This window comes from Rhinichthys klamathensis, unplaced genomic scaffold (genome assembly GCF_029890125.1).
Source record: "Rhinichthys klamathensis goyatoka isolate OS25496 unplaced genomic scaffold, OSU_Roscu_1.1 h1tg000485l_1, whole genome shotgun sequence".
Lineage (NCBI taxonomy): Eukaryota > Metazoa > Chordata > Actinopteri > Cypriniformes > Leuciscidae > Rhinichthys > Rhinichthys klamathensis.
Window position 1 is genome coordinate 2,461,860 of NW_026606972.1, and position 17,356 is coordinate 2,479,215.

Consider the following 17,356-nt stretch of genomic DNA (forward strand, 5'->3'; position numbering starts at 1 on the left):
TACTGTGATTTGAGACAGACTATTCTTATCTCGCATAGGCCTACTGTTTAAAAGGAGAGATTACAAAAAAATTATATTTTGTCTTCTACAATCAGCTGTAGCTGCTTTCAGGATTTTATATGCATATTTTTCATATGAACCATTCATAGCATACTAAATGTGACTTTCCGATAATAAGTTTTGGTAACACTTTACAATAAGATCCCATTTGTTAACATTAGTTAAGGGTTAGTTCACGCAAAAATGAAAATTCTGTCATTAATCAGGCCCTTATGTCGTTCCAAACAGTTGTTTTGTGAGCGCACGTTGGATATTCAAATTTTGTAATTTAAGTGGTAATATTTTTAATCCTTCAAATCATTTGCTAACATGAACTAACAATGAGCAATATTTTTAAAACATTTACTAATCTTTGTTAATTTTCATTGTTGATCACATGTGCATTAACAAATGTTGACAAATAGGCCTACAACTTTGGACTAAAAATGTATCAGTAAATGTTGAAATTACCATTGACTAAGATTAATAAATGCAGAAGCAGTCGTGTTAACAAACTTAATAACTTATGTTAACAAATGAAACCTTATTGTAAAACCTTAGGTAAGTTTTTATTTCAAGTAAATCTATTTTTTTTGTTGTTGTGTAGAATAATGAACTGTATGTCGCTTTTTGTACTCTTCTTCTGGTTTTGGATAGTCAACTTGTATTATTTCCCATGATTCAGGCTTTTGCTTTCTGTTATTAAAGATGATAACCTTAAATAAATGCTTTTAAGAAGTGAAGTCAAAAGTCAATATATGGAGAAATGTCAGCACAGTGTTGCATTTTTTCATTTGAGCAACAAATTCTAAATGCATCTAAAAATCCAAATGCTGAAAGAATGATATTTTGTTGCAAACCATTCATGTTCAGTCAGCGGTGTGAGTGAATTCTGTCAGTAAATCACTGGTGGGGGTTCAGAGCAGTGATGTAGCGCAGATCTTGGGGGAAGTTGTAAGTTGTATGGCTCCAAGTAGAGACAATATGAATTCCAATCAGCAGTGAGCATCTCTATATGTCCTACTGACTCCAGACAGCAGAGAACTGAACCTTTTTCTTAGATCATTGAATTCACCAATGCACTTTTCCACCACAGCTTTATTTGGAAAGCATTGCAAGAAGATCCCCAGTCGTGTCTGGATGCCACAATATGTAAAAATAAAAGACAGTTTTAGGGGATTCAGTAATGGCTTACTTTAGTTGTTTCTGCATATTCAGTTGGAATAGTAGAAATAATGTAAACGGCCGGTTCATGTCTACATTTCAAATGATTTTAAAAGGCTGCTTCTGATGAGCTGAAAAGGCAATGCAGATTCTTTACCACTTAAAAACAACACGCTCTTATATGAATTCTGAGCAGGAAACTGATGGAACTGTCACATTCATGGTTTAATACTGGAAATGACAACAACTGCATATGTCTTAAAGTTCAAAATCTGATCAGTTTACTAAATTATTGATATGATCTTCCACTTTGTAAAAGGAAGGTACTATTTATTGTTGCTCTGTCTGTGAACAGGATGCATGTTGATGATGATGGAGGAAGTTGTTCACTAGCAGTCAGTCAGTATATTATGTTCACACTGCACAGTTTCACTCAGTCCCAAATCATCGGCAGACGCAACCATACAGAACTTGGTGTCCTTCTGCATTTAGGAAAAACACATTTTTCTCTGGCAAGTCTTGTACTCTTCTTCTTCTTTTTTTATAGATTTCTTCAGAAGTATTGTTCTCATTATTGAGCTGCTGGACACTTACAATGAGTTCATACATGATCAAATGTATGACAAAAATGATCGTTTACATTCCTTAGTAAATATATGTTTTCTATGTTTATTTTTGTCACGTTTTGCAGATTTACAAGTGTGTGTTTCCTCACTGGACTGAGCATCTGTTAATGAAGAGATGAACAAGGCAGAGCAAATCATTCTTTTCTGCTACAAGGTGTGGTTTACTTTCTCTTCACATCTAGTTAAATACAGTGTGATGTGAAGAGTGTGAATGTCAAGTGCTAGACTGTTATTCTGTCTATGTGTGTTGCTTCAGAGAGTTTACTTGCAGACCATTAAGAACATTTATACAATGTTGAAAAACAGCTCTTTTCTCAAGACTTTTTTTTTTACTATTTAAATTAAATTGCAGTGGAATGTTTTCTTTCACTGTTGCTTCTGTTCTGCTTATGTTTATACTTTTAACAATGACCCTGTAAAGCAAATTAATGTTTTGTAAAAAAAAAAAAAAAAAAAAAGAATTTAGTTTTTAGCATTTTGTTTAACATAAAATGTGTTTGTTTCTGCTGGTGTCTGGATGCTCTTCATCATGTGTGTGTTATTAGGTGTTTGCTGTAGAGATTACAACATCAGTCTGCCGGAGAAGATTGAAGCTCTCAGTGGATCCTGTGTGATCATAAAGTGCACATTTGAGATTGAGGATAAATTTGACAAAAACCTCACTGAGACTGATGCTATAGGACAGTGGGTCAAAGATGGACATGATGTGGATAAACATAAAGTGTTTAACTCTAGAGATATTCTAATCACTTTAAAGGGAAAATAACTGGAAAACTACACGAGAAGAACTGCACTACTATTTTTTATAATGTTAGTTCAAATCATAATGGTAAATATTACTTCAGGATTGAGAGTGGTGATCTGAAATACACCTATGCAAAAAGCGCCTCCACTGTAACTGTCATTGGTGAGTGATTTAAGTCTTTTATTAATAAATGAATGTGTTAGATTAATTTTTTTAATGTATTTGTCATGCCATTATTGTCACTTTACTTAATCTTGTATTTGTGTCTTTCAGAGTCTCCCCCCAAACCCACAGTGAAGCTGTATAAGGATCAGGATCAGGAGGAGGTGTTGGAGGGGAGCTCTGTGAGTCTGCGCTGCTCTGCTGAGACTCTCTGCTCCTCTCCTCCACCAACTCTCACATGGAGCTTCACTCCCAGAATCCCCCTCAGTGAGAGCGGCGGACAACAGGAGCTCCTCGTCTCTGATCTGAACTTCACTGCTACTCACCGTCACCACAGAGTCACTTTCACCTGCACTATAACCTACCAGCTACAGGACAAGAACAAAACAGCACAGGACAACATCACATTACATGTTCAGTGTAGGATGTTTTGTGGCATCAGTTCTTTTCTCCTCCATAAGACGCCCATAAATATGTATGATATCATTCTCTTTCTCTTTTTCAGATGCCCCTAAAATATCTCCCTCCTCCAGCTGTAACGGAACTGATGTAACTGTGTGTTTCTGTGAGGGTGATGGGAATCCCTCTCCTGAACTGGAGTGGCATCTGTCTGGACGTCCTGTCAGTAACTCTTCAAACATGTTCATCAGTGAAGAGCGATTGAACAGCACAGGCTTGAGGAGCTCCATCACTCTACATCAGTCACTCTCACACTCATACACTCTGCAGTGTGTCGGTAACAACACTCGTGGCACTGCAAGAGAACTGCTTCTCTCTGTTGCACGTGAGTTTCAGTTCTGTGATTCATCCCATAGAACACACATATGGCCCTGTCCCAAATGGCACACATGTGCACTTGTTGTCTTAACTTACAATGGCCACTGCGTGTGCATGTTTCGGGTGCTTGCGTGCGCCCCTTTGCAGACGATATGCGCCCTTGATGTGCACTTTTGCTGTGTCTGTAAGCTCGCGAGCAGCAGACTTCTCCCGGACAGTCAAAACGGCATTACGCCATGAAAGTGTGCACTGAAGAAGATCTAGGGCTTAGGTTTCTATTTGGAAAAGGGCCTATCTCTACCCATCCCACCCATTCTCCATACTGCTTATCCTCTGTATGATTGTGGGAATTTGAGGATCTTTCAACTGATAATTAGTAAATGAAAAAAAAGTCGTAACCGTATCAGTCATTAATGCTAATGCCAATCTCTCACTTTTCATGTCATTCCTATGCTCCAGCCATCATTGTTATTTTATTGTTTAAAGATTCAAATATGACTCTCTAGCCTGTGTTTAACTGAATCAGTGGATCATCACTGGTTTTCCAAACACTCCTTTATTCTTCTTTAGGTTTGAATGTTTCGTCTGTGATGATTGGAGTTGCTGTTGCAGCTGTGCTGGTCATTATGTTCTGTGCCATTACATGTGTCTGTGTACGGTAGGTGAACGACACGTATAAGGTATTAAAAACCGTAGCAGAACAAACATAATAAATTACTTAGAGAGAATAAAAGATAAGAATCACAGAATAGACTCAACATCTGATAATGAGCTGATGGATTTTGTTTTATATAAGCTCACATGCTTTTCTGACATATTGTGCCGATGGTGATTTAGTTATGGGGAGAGAAATATTTAAATACAACTTTATTCCAAGAACAATATCACCTGAGAGAAAAAAAAAAACTTAATACCAAAAGTGTACATCTAATGGTTTCAAAAATGTCATGTGACATCAAGTAAAAAGTAATAACATGTTTCCTTATACTAGGAATAGGTTAATTGTAAACCGAATTTAATTGTAACACTTTTTTAAAGCTGCAGTCCGTAGCTTTTTTTGGGTTAAAAATTATCCAAAATACATATTTGAGAAAATACACAACCAGCCAGTGTTCAAAACTATCTGCTTGCCTTAGCTCGATTCAAAACGGTAAGCTTGTAATAATGTTTTTAATTCCAGTGGTACTGGTGGATTTCCTCGGGAGATTCGAGCATGTCTTTGCGTCATTACGTCACATCTGTACACATAAAGAAGGAGTCTCGGCTAGTATAAGCTATATTGCTTGTGAGGATGCTGGAGGTGGAGATTTATAGCCTTTTCTCACAGCACTTAATTAAACATCAATTTGATGGCGGAGTGTTGCCAACTTAGCAACTATATTTAGCGAGTATTCAGACCCCTCTAGCGACACATTTTCAAAAAAGCGACTAGCGACAAATCTAACGACTTTTTGTGGTGTTATTGGGGACTTTTGGAGACTCTCTGACGTGAAAGCACATATCGTTCTTACTCTTCTCAACGAGCAGCGGGTGCTGCCGTGGGTCCCACCCCCGTCCCAAATCACTCACAGGCGGCCCAGTCCTCGCGCAGCAGCCCGTTGCGGAGACAGAGGATCCTGTGCGTGCAGAGTAGGGAGCGTGCCACGTCTTCGACAGTTTCTGATGGACCTCGGGGAAGAACGAAGCAGGCCTGTGACGAGGGGCCTGCTGGCGCCCTGGCAGAAACCAGCCGTCGAGCCGACTCCAAGGAGGCCTATGTGGCGGGCTCTGACGTGTATGACGTGATGAGAGCTTATTGGCGCACACGCTGGAGCCGCCCACACCATTGGATGTGCAGTTGCCGCAGCACAGCCAATGAGTGAGCCAGATACTCACTGTGCTAGCTGTGCAGCTGCAAAATGTGTTTTACATTTTAGGCTTCCGAATTCGAGGAAATGAGTTTCCCCACTGCGTGTAGCTACGATATATGAAGTGGACGTTCTCGAAAGGGAACCCAAAACTACGGCAGAAATACACGGAGCTCAAACGCGACACATGTGCTGCAGCATCTCCACAGCAGTGTGCGTCCATTATAAACCTGACGCTGCACAGACCTTGGACGGCACGCTGCTCATCTCTCTATTTTTACAGCGATTGATTCCTGCCGGTTCCATACTGAGACTGGCACGGCCAGAGACATTTTGGGCACTGCGGCATATTAAATATATTATAAATAGTTTTTACGCGTGAGAAATACAATGTGTGGCGAGAGGGCGTGACAAAAGACCGAAATGAGTGACTGTCACGTGACACTTGAGAGCCATGACTGCACTGTAGAAGTTAATGTTCAGGGATGTGATTCTTCCGGATTAATCCGGAATTCTGGTTATTTCAGCCTAAAATCATGACCCACGTGAATCATGCAGATCAGTAATAAAAATAAAATCGGGGGTGGTGGGGGGTGTTTGGAAGTTTTGGGAAAGTCATTGTAATTTGTTTCAAAATATTTATATAATAGAATATGTTTAAGTGATAATATTAGTTAAACTACAATAATTAACGTTCATTCGATCCATCTGACTACGGCATTTTCATCAGATTTCGTTTTGCAGCGTTGAGCATTTTAACCAATCGCACACGTTTCCGTTGAGTTTATGAGCGTGATGACCAATCAGAGGCGTTCAGATTAGTCATCGCTGAAACGAATAGTTTTGTTCAGTGCGCTGACTGAATTCTTCTGACTTCCATCATAAACAACAAAGTGCAGATTCGATGTAAGAGTTTTGTGCGTGCTTTAACTTGCGCTAGACCCAAGTTATGGACAGCCTCACGATCGTAGCCTACGGCACTAAATTGCTTATTGGATGCACGTAAAAGGTCATTTATACGTAAAAGGTCATTTATGCGTATAAAGAGCACGCAAAGCTTGATTGGTCACATTCTCTCCTCCCTTTCTGTGTACAGTTTATTCCAGTTAATATAATTTATTCATCATGCTGATAAGATTGTGTAGTCTTCATTTTCTAATGCGTAAAAAGCATTAATATAATTTATAAATGGTTCTTAGGTTCTTTTATCTGTGTAGCCAGAATATGATGTGCAGTTTACCAAAACACACAAAAAAACATTTTATGTTGCCTATTCCCTATTGTAGAAGTTTAAGTTGAATTTTATTTACTGAATGAGATTGATCGGTATTTGGAAACACAGTTGTTTTCTTTACAGAACTACAGAACAGTTATCACCCTTACATTTTCCCCAAAGATAAGTTAAGACGTCCTGTTATGCATTACCAGAAATAAATTATAGCTGTTAAATTTATTTCCATGTGTGTCACTCATCACAGTTCCTGGTAGTTCATGCAGTAAATGGCTGATTCAGGTGTTTAAAAAGTAAAAAGTGCCTTACGCTGGGTCTTAAAAGAATGTCCTGCTTTTTTTCACTCGCACAATCACATCCCTGACTGTTACACCGTTTAACCTGCAAGCTAGCTAGCCTGCTAAAAACACCAAGCTTACATTAGCTACTATTCCCCACCAATTCACAAGCACAAGAGAAAAAGTATTTTGTACTTACATTTAATACCCCTTGAACTCAATGGAAGTTGATTGAAGATGGCATAGTAGTAGTGTTGTTTTAACCAGTCAACTGAACCAACAATCTTTTCACAAAACCGACAAAACCTTGTCAAACTGTCAAAATCCATCAACATTCCGTGCATGAGCTAATTTCTGACATTCTAACTGAAAGTGGGTGATGAATATATATATAAAAAATGATAGAAACATTTTGTTAAACCACTTACAAGTGTTATGTTGACAACACTATTGAAACAATTACTTTTTATTACAATCTTAAATGAATAAATAAGCCATTTGGCCCTGGACTAATAGGGTATTCTATTTGTCCATTCTATTGGCTCTATTCTATTTTGAAGAATTGTGCTGGCTGCACAATTCTAATTTAAGGCTCTCACAAATAAATAGTATGGGTATATTAAACATTTTCTGAGTCATCAGAGTGCCTTGAGTATTGAAGTTGTTGAGTTTTGTGTCCCTGGTGTTCTTTCATGCCACAGGGATAAAAGAAAGCATACAGTTTAGGGAGAAATTGGGAAAAAATGTGTATTATTTCTGGTTTAAAGAAGTCATGTGACCTCTGTGTTTGTCAGACAGATTGATTACTCGGCTTAAATGAAAGCCTAAAAGGTCCTCTTTCCAACGATACCAAGCACGGTATTATAGAAATATTGACAATATCCCTAGCATGAGCCTAAACCAGATATACACCAGATTTCAAAAACGGAATTTATTTTAGGGGGTTAGTAACTTCATGAGCAGAAAAAAAGTGATTTCGCTACCACCCCTGCACTGCTATCGTGATTTTCCTAGTACTAGGGGTGTATACCTTGCCAAAAATCACTATGAGACTTTGTCCCCCCAGATGATACTGATGGACCAAATTTGGCTCATGGACTAATATGGGGAAAACCTGTAACGCCAAAGATGGTGGTTGTATGCACAAGCCCCGCCCCTCCCGCTAGAAAGCGAATCGTCTGCTTTTAACAGTCAAGCCGGGAAACATGTAAGCCTATCGTCTGGTTCCACTGACACATGTGCATGTTGAGGTTTGCGACAGCGGAGACGAGAACCCTTGCGCATGCAAACGTATAACCTGTGGGGAAAAAGACCTTTTAAACCTTATTTTGGGACAAAGTCATCAAACTTTTTCAGCGATTTTTATCAAATTTTACTGCTGTTTCTATACAAGCAGTTTTTATGTCCCGGTGACCAGTGAAAGTGCAGTTCTGACACTCTGCCCATTCATTTAGATAGGAGCCTGGTTTTGTTAGTCCAAAATAGCTGCCCGGAGGCGTTGCCAAGATGGCGGCCGAGTGGCATGACTTGCCTAAAAGGACTTTGTTATTACTAATGTGAAAAACAACTCTATGGTTACTTAACACATCCACTAAAAACCACTTAACACCAGTTGAGCACAAATAATAAAAAGAGAAGTTAGTTCTGAGAAAAGCTCTTACATCGGTTGCTTGCAGATGCCACTTGCTTTGTCACTTTGTCACTAAGTTGTCCAAAAAATGTTGGGGTCACTGCACAAGTTTATTCACTTGCCAGTCACATCTGGCTTTTGATTTTGCTCTCTGTAAAGCTAGTATTTAACTGATTTTTAAAATCAACACGTTTTCAGAAAAGAGAATATTAAACTTCTGGCAGTCGACTTCAGTTCCAGTTTTGCTTAGTTTGTTTTAAAAATGTATTCTGCACCAGGATTTGAAATCGGCCCCCCATAATTACTATAAAATTACACCACTAGACCATCATGACTCACAGTTTTGTAGGAAGAGAGTCAGAACAGTAAGAATGTGTTTCCTTGTAGAGAGATAATATAATGAACTAAACGTTAGTAACCGAATGTCCTTTCTTTTCAGGTTGTCCGCCAAAATGAAGGTGAGTCTTCTTTGTTATAAGGCCTAGATAGTAAGGCATGATAGCATGATGTTTGATAGTGTTTTTGTTTTTAGGCTCAGAATGAGGCAGAAGACATGTATGCTTCTCTTCAACTCTCAGCTCCACCCTCTGAATATGAGACTTTGAACATTAAGAGAGGTGGTGACACACTATAAACAACAAATACACACATTTTATCTCGTCCTTTTGTTTTCTTCTCTCAGTTGTTTTTTCATGAGTTATGCAATGCATGTATTTCCTCATGAAAGACTCGTATAAAAACAACTCATTTCACATGGATCTGATACATTACAAAAGCCCGAAGACCAAGCCTCACTGGCAACAAATATGCATGTTTTTGTCATATTTTATGGAAATCTGTTTAATTGTTTGAAATAAACATATATTTCGTACACATTTGCAATTTGTTTGTCAGAAAAAAAAGGTTTAGATGGCTTGATTTGAGAGATGATGTGTCCCAGTTTCCCTACCTATACTGTGCTGTAAAAGTATGTTCTCTAATTTATTTTATTTTGTTTAAAAAATTAACTTTATATTAGGTGTCTTTGACTACTAAGTACTAACATTTAACTTAATCTTTTGATACAATGCACTTTTTATGTACATGCATGTTTTTACATACTTAAAGGTGGGGTATGTGATATGGAAAACGACCGGCAGATTTTGAAAATATACAATTCAAATGGTCCTACCTTCTTTCCTCCAACGCCGGCTTTGACTCCACCCATTCGAAGAACATGGACACGCAATCATGCACGAGCGAAAACTCAAATGCGCGAGAGATTGTAATGACGATTTACTACTAATCATGGAACCGGATTTACTGACGAGATGCGCATGCGTCACAAACTTTGAGTATGCGCACGACGGGGGTCACGCGCGCTGGGGGGAGGGGGGTGTGGTACAACCGTTTGATTGACGGACTTACTGTCCAATGATTCTGGTGGTCTTGGAAATGATTGGCTGGAGTTTTTCGAGTCCTGCCCGTTCCACAGATGATTAAATTGCTTAATTTTCCTTTCAGTGCTTCTAACTCAGTGGCTGTAAGTGGGTTAGGAATAGGATTTCAAGTTATTTTAAAAAAATGTACACAAAAGAGAATCACATACCCCACCTTTAATAATAAAAAAATACCTGCATGTAATTACAGCTGTAAATAAACCTGTATCCAACCCGTAAAACGTATGAACACTAAGTATATTGTACTTATTTTTTTTATGTAAGTGCAGTATAAGGACACCTAATACAAAGTGTCGCTGAAAAAATAGGCAAGCTTTGGAAAATACCTACCACATCATACCTGTGTTCTGTTGCATAATGTGCATGTGGCCTGTCAATCATATCCTCATATATACATTCTACATTTTATTTAATAAAATGTTCACTAATCAAACAACTCTTTCTATTGGAGAGAAAACATAAACCACATTGTCCTGCAAGTCAAGGGACTTTAATTCTTAGAAATCTTTTTTTTTTTTTTTTTTTTTTTTTTTTTATAAAGATGCATTTAATAGTTAATGTCCAGACATATCTCTTTTGCTACTATGCTATTTGCATCTTTATTAAAGTTCACAATGTTAATATATAAGTTAACATTAAACAAATATTTATTTATTATTAACTCAACCCCAAGTCAGGTATCTTACCATCTGTCTCACACATATACACCATGTTGAAATATATTCTTTACTCGTGTTTGTAGTTCTGAACCAAATTCTCATCCAAAGTGCAATTGATTGTGGGCAATATTAGCCGTTAGACTGTGCACGGACAGCAGAGAACTGAACCTTTTTCCTGAATTCTCCAATGCACTTTTCCACCACAGCTTTATTTGGAAAACATTGCAAGAAGATCCCCAGTCGTGTCTTGATGCCACAGTATTTATGCTTATAAATAAAAGACAGTTTTAGGGGATTCAGTAATGGCTTTAGTTGTTACTTTAGTTGTTTCTGCATAGTAAGTTGGGATAGTAGAAATAATGTAAACGGCCGGTTCATGTCTACATTTCAAATGATTTTAAAAGGCTGCTTCTGATGAGCTGATAAGGCAATGCAGATTCTTTACCACTTAAAAACAATACGCTCTTATATGAATTCTGAGCAGGAAACTGATGGAACTGTCACATTTATGTTTTAATACTGGAAATGACAGCAACTGCATATGTCTTAAAGTTCAAAATCTGAAGTATAATCAGTTTACTAAATTATTGATATGATCTTCCACTTTGTAAAAGGAAGGTACTATTTATTGTTGCTCTGTCTGTGAACAGGATGTATGTTGATGATGATGGAGGAAGTTGTTCACTAGCAGTCAGTCAGTATATTATGTTCACACTGCACAGTTTCACTCAGTCCCAAATCATCGGCAGACGCAACCATACGGAACTTGGTGTCCTTCTGCATTTAGGAAAAACACATTTTTCTTATCTCTGGCAAGTCTTGTACTCTTCTTCTTTTTTAGAGGTTTCTTCAGAAGTATTGTTCTCATTATTGAGCTGCTGGACACTTACAATGAGTTCATACATGATCAAATGTATGACAAAAATGATCGTTTACATTCCTTAGTAAATATATGTTTTCTATGTTTATTTTTGTCACGTTTTGCAGATTTACAAGTGTGTGTTTCCTCACTGGACTGAGCATCTGTTAATGAAGAGATGAACAAGGAAGAGCAAATCATTCTTTTCTCTTTTCTGCTACAAGGTGTGGTTTACTTTCTCTTCACATCTAGTTTTTAAACAACTAAAGTGTGATGTGAAGAGTGTGAATGTCAAGTGCTAAACTGTTATTCTGTCTATGTGTGTTGCTTCAGAGAGTTTACTTGCAGACAATTAAGAACATTTATACAATGTTGAAAAACAGCTCTTTTCTCAAGACTTGAAAAGAAGATTATTACTATTTAAATTAAATTGCAGTGGAATATTTTCTTTCACTGTTGCTTCTGTTCTGCTTATGTTTATACTTTTAACAATGACCCTGTAAAGCAAATTAATGTTTTGTAAAAAAAAAAAAAAAAAAAGAATTTAGTTTTTAGCATTTTGTTTAACATAAAATGTGTTTGTTTTTCTGAATGCTTCAGTGTTTGTTTCTGCTGGTGTCTGGATGCTTTTCATCATGTGTGTGTTATAGGTGTTTGCTGTAGAGATTACAACATCAGTCTGCCGGAGAAGATTGAAGCTCTCAGTGGATCCTGTGTGATTATAAAGTGCACATTTAAGATTGAGGACAAATTTGACAAAAACCTCACTGAGACTGATGCTATAGGACAGTGGTTCAAAGATGGACATGATGTGAATAAGCATCAAGTGTTTACCTCTAGAGTTCCCAATTCTAATCACTTTAAAGGGGCAATAACTGGAAAACTACACGAGAAGAACTGCACAACTATTTTTTATAATGTTAGTTCAAATCATAATGGTAAATATTACTTCAGGATTGAGAGTGGTGATCTGAAATACACCTATGCAAAAAGCGCCTCCACTGTAACTGTCATTGGTGAGTGATTAAAGTATTTTATTAATAAATGAATGTGTTAGATGAATTTTTTTAATGTATTTGTCATGCCATTATTGTCACTTTACTTAATCTTTTATTTGTGTCTTTCAGAGTCTCCCCCCAAACCCACAGTGAAGCTGTATAAGGATCAGGATCAGGAGGAGGTGTTGGAGGGGAGCTCTGTGAGTCTGCGCTGCTCTGCTGAGACTCTCTGCTCCTCTCCTCCACCAACTCTCACATGGAGCTTCACTCCCAGAATCCCCCTCAGTGAGAGCGGCGGACAACAGGAGCTCCTCGTCTCTGATCTGAACTTCACTGCTACTCACCGTCACCACAGAGTCACTTTCACCTGCACTATAACCTACCAGCTACAGGACAAGAACAAAACAGCACAGGACAACATCACACTACATGTTCAGTGTAGGATGTTTTTGTGGCATCAGTTCTTTTCTCCTCCATAAGATGCTAAAAATTTATAATATAATTCTCTCTTTTTCTTTTTCAGATGCCCCTAAAATCTCTCCCTCCTCCAGCTGTAACGGAACTGATGTAACTGTGTGTTTCTGTGAGGGTGATGGGAATCCCTCTCCTGAACTGGAGTGGCATCTGTCTGGACGTCCTGTTAGTAACTCTTCAAACACGTTCATCAGTGAAGAGCGATTGAACAGCACAGGCTTGAGGAGCTCCATCACTCTACATCAGTCACTCTCACACTCATACACTCTGCAGTGTGTCGGTAACAACACTCGTGGCACTGCAAGAGAACTGCTTCTCTCTGTTGCACGTGAGTTTCAGTTCTGTGATTCATCCCATAAAACACACATATGGCCCTGTGCCAAATGGCACACATGTGCACTTGTTGTCTTAACTTACAATGGCCACTGCGTGTGCATGTTTCGGGTGCTTGCGTGCGCCCCTTTGCAGACGATATGCGCCCTTGATGTGCACTTTTGCTGTGTCTGTAAGCTCGCGAGCAGCAGACTTCTCCCGGACAGTCAAAACGGCATTACGCCATGAAAGTGTGGACTGAAGAAGATCTAGGGCTTAGGTTTCTATTTGGAAAAGGGCCTATCTCTACCCATCCCACCCATTCTCCATACTGCTTATCCTCTGTATGATTGTGGGAATTTGAGGATCATTCAACTGATGATTAGTAAATGAAAAAAAAGTCGTAACCGTATCAGTCATTAATGCTAATGCCAATCTCTCACTTTTCATGTCATTCCTATGCTCCAGCCATCATTGTTATTTTATTGTTTAAAGATTCAAATATGACTCTCTAGCCTGTGTTTAACTGAATCAGTGGATCATCACTGGTTTTCCAAACACTCCTTTATTCTTCTTTAGGTTTGAATGTTTCGTCTGTGATGATTGGAGTTGCTGTTGCAGCTGTGCTGGTCATTATGTTCTGTGCCATTACATGTGTCTGTGTACGGTAGGTGAACGACACGTATAAGGTATTAAAAACCGTAGCAGAACAAACATAATAAATTACTTAGAGAGAATAAAAGATAAGAATCACAGAATAGACTCAACATCTGATAATGAGCTGATGGATTTTGTTTTATATAAGCTCACATGCTTTTCTGACATATGGTGCCGATGGTGATTTAGTTATGGGGAGAGAAATATTTAAATACAACTTTATTCCAAGAACAATATCACCTGAAAAAAAAAAAAAAAAACTTAATACCAAAAGTGTACATCTAATGGTTTCAAAAATGTCATGTGACATCAAGTAAAAAGTAATAACATGTTTCCTTATACTAGGAATAGGTTAATTGTAAACCGAATTTAATTGTAACACTTTTTTAAAGCTGCAGTCCGTAGCTTTTTTTGGGTTAAAAATTATCCAAAATACATATTTGAGAAAATACACAACCAGCCAGTGTTCAAAACTATCTGCTTGCCTTAGCTCGATTCAAAACGGTAAGCTTGTAATAATGTTTTTAATTCCAGTGGTACTGGTGGATTTCCTCGGGAGATTCGAGCATGTCTTTGCGTCATTACGTCACATCTGTACACATAAAGAAGGAGTCTCGGCTAGTATAAGCTATATTGCTTGTGAGGATGCTGGAGGTGGAGATTTATAGCCTTTTCTCACAGCACTTAATTAAACATCAATTTGATGGCGGAGTGTTGCCAACTTAGCGACTATATTTAGCGAGTATTCAGACCCCTCTAGCGACACATTTTCAAAAAAGCGACTAGCGACAAATCTAACGACTTTTTGTGGTGTTATTGGGGACTTTTGGAGACTCTCTGACGTGAAAGCACATATCGTTCTTACTCTTCTCAACGAGCAGCGGGTGCTGCCGTGGGTCCCACCCCCGTCCCAAATCACTCACAGGCGGCCCAGTCCTCGCGCAGCAGCCCGTTGCGGAGACAGAGGATCCTGTGCGTGCAGAGTAGGGAGCGTGCCACGTCTTCGACAGTTTCTGATGGACCTCGGGGAAGAACGAAGCAGGCCTGTGACGAGGGGCCTGCTGGCGCCCTGGCAGAAACCAGCCGTCGAGCCGACTCCAAGGAGGCCTATGTGGCGGGCTCTGACGTGTATGACGTGATGAGAGCTTATTGGCGCACACGCTGGAGCCGCCCACACCATTGGATGTGCAGTTGCCGCAGCACAGCCAATGAGTGAGCCAGATACTCACTGTGCTAGCTGTGCAGCTGCAAAATGCGTTTTACATTTTAGGCTTCCGAATTCGAGGAAATGAGTTTCCCCACTGCGTGTAGCTACGATATATGAAGTGGACGTTCTCGAAAGGGAACCCAAAACTACGGCAGAAATACACGGAGCTCAAACGCGACACATGTGCTGCAGCATCTCCACAGCAGTGTGCGTCCATAATAAACCTGACGCTGCACAGACCTTGGACGGCACGCTGCTCATCTCTCTATTTTTACAGCGATTGATTCCTGCCGGTTCCATACTGAGACTGGCACGGCCAGAGACATTTTGGGCACTGCGGCATATTAAATATATTATAAATAGTTTTTACGCGTGAGAAATACAATGTGTGGCGAGAGGGCGTGACAAAAGACCGAAATGAGTGACTGTCACGTGACACTTCAGAGCCATGACTGCACTGTAGAAGTTACTGTTCAGGGATGTGATTCTTCCGGATTAATCCGGAATTCTGGTTATTTCAGCCTAAAATCATGACCCACGTGAATCATGCAGATCAGTAATAAAAATAAAATCGGGGGTGGTGGGGGGTGTTTGGAAGTTTTGGGAAAGTCATTGTAATTTGTTTCAAAATATTTATATAATAGAATATGTTTAAGTGATAATATTAGTTAAACTACAATAATTAACGTTCATTCGATCCATCTGACTACGGCATTTTCATCAGATTTCGTTTTGCAGCGTTGAGCATTTTAACCAATCGCACACGTTTCCGTTGAGTTTATGAGCGTGATGACCAATCAGAGGCGTTCAGATTAGTCATCGCTGAAACGAATAGTTTTGTTCAGTGCGCTGACTGAATTCTTCTGACTTCCATCATAAACAACAAAGTGCAGATTCGATGTAAGAGTTTTGTGCGTGCTTTAACTTGCGCTAGACCCAAGTTATGGACAGCCTCACGATCGTAGCCTACGGCACTAAATTGCTTATTGGATGCACGTAAAAGGTCATTTATACGTAAAAGGTCATTTATGCGTATAAAGAGCACGCAAAGCTTGATTGGTCACATTCTCTCCTCCCTTTCTGTGTACAGTTTATTCCAGTTAATATAATTTATTCATCATGCTGATAAGATTGTGTAGTCTTCATTTTCTAATGCGTAAAAAGCATTAATATAATTTATAAATGGTTCTTAGGTTGTTTTATCTGTGTAGCCAGAATATGATGTGCAGTTTACCAAAACACACAAAAAAACATTTTATGTTGCCTATTCCCTATTGTAGAAGTTTAAGTTGAATTTTATTTACTGAATGAGATTGATCGGTATTTGGAAACACAGTTGTTTTCTTTACAGAACTACAGAACAGTTATCACCCTTACATTTTCCCCAAAGATAAGTTAAGACGTCCTGTTATGCATTACCAGAAATAAATTATAGCTGTTAAATTTATTTCCATGTGTGTCACTCATCACAGTTCCTGGTAGTTCATGCAGTAAATGGCTGATTCAGGTGTTTAAAAAGTAAAAAGTGCCTTACGCTGGGTCTTAAAAGAATGTCCTGCTTTTTTTCACTCGCACAATCACATCCCTGACTGTTACACCGTTTAACCTGCAAGCTAGCTAGCCTGCTAAAAACACCAAGCTTACATTAGCTACTATTCCCCACCAATTCACAAGCACAAGAGAAAAAGTATTTTGTACTTACATTTAATACCCCTTGAACTCAATGGAAGTTGATTGAAGATGGCATAGTAGTAGTGTTGTTTTAACCAGTCAACTGAACCAACAATCTTTTCACAAAACCGACAAAACCTTGTCAAACTGTCAAAATCCATCAACATTCCGTGCATGAGCTAATTTCTGACATTCTAACTGAAAGTGGGTGATGAATATATATATAAAAAATGATAGAAACATTTTGTTAAACCACTTACAAGTGTTATGTTGACAACACTATTGAAACAATTACTTTTTATTACAATCTTAAATGAATAAATAAGCCATTTGGCCCTGGACTAATAGGGTATTCTATTTGTCCATTCTATTGGCTCTATTCTATTTTGAAGAATTGTGCTGGCTGCACAATTCTAATTTAAGGCTCTCACAAATAAATAGTATGGGTATATTAAACATTTTCTGAGTCATCAGAGTGCCTTGAGTATTGAAGTTGTTGAGTTTTGTGTCCCTGGTGTTCTTTCATGCCACAGGGATAAAAGAAAGCATACAGTTTAGGGAGAAATTGGGAAAAAATGTGT

At 38.6% G+C, this 17,356-nt stretch overlaps 2 protein-coding genes and 1 pseudogene across 2 annotated transcripts in view; all 3 read left to right on the top strand.

Moving 5' to 3' along the window:
- Positions 1-17,356, top strand: part of rassf8b (Ras association domain family member 8b) — a 234,288-nt gene that overhangs the window by 84,413 nt on the left and 132,519 nt on the right. The gene's annotated exons all lie outside the window — the stretch shown is intronic.
- Positions 2,359-4,194, top strand: LOC130072277 (sialic acid-binding Ig-like lectin 7; annotated as a pseudogene).
- LOC130072324 (sialic acid-binding Ig-like lectin 7) lies at positions 11,595-13,930 on the top strand. Its single transcript, XM_056237386.1, has 5 exons — positions 11,595-11,680; positions 12,107-12,472; positions 12,584-12,892; positions 12,978-13,256; positions 13,820-13,930. The coding sequence occupies exons 1-5, from the start codon at positions 11,635-11,637 to the stop codon at positions 13,909-13,911; spliced, it is 1,092 nt and encodes a 363-aa protein (XP_056093361.1). The 5' UTR covers positions 11,595-11,634; the 3' UTR covers positions 13,912-13,930.

Coding starts and splice junctions, on each gene's coding strand:
- LOC130072324 (XM_056237386.1), top strand. CDS start 11,635: ATGAACAAGGAAGAGCAAATCATTCTTTTCTCTTTTCTGCTACAAG. Junction 12,473..12,583: donor CTCCACTGTAACTGTCATTG/GTGAGTGATTAA, acceptor TGTGTCTTTCAG/AGTCTCCCCCCAAACCCACA. Junction 13,257..13,819: donor ACTGCTTCTCTCTGTTGCAC/GTGAGTTTCAGT, acceptor ATTCTTCTTTAG/GTTTGAATGTTTCGTCTGTG.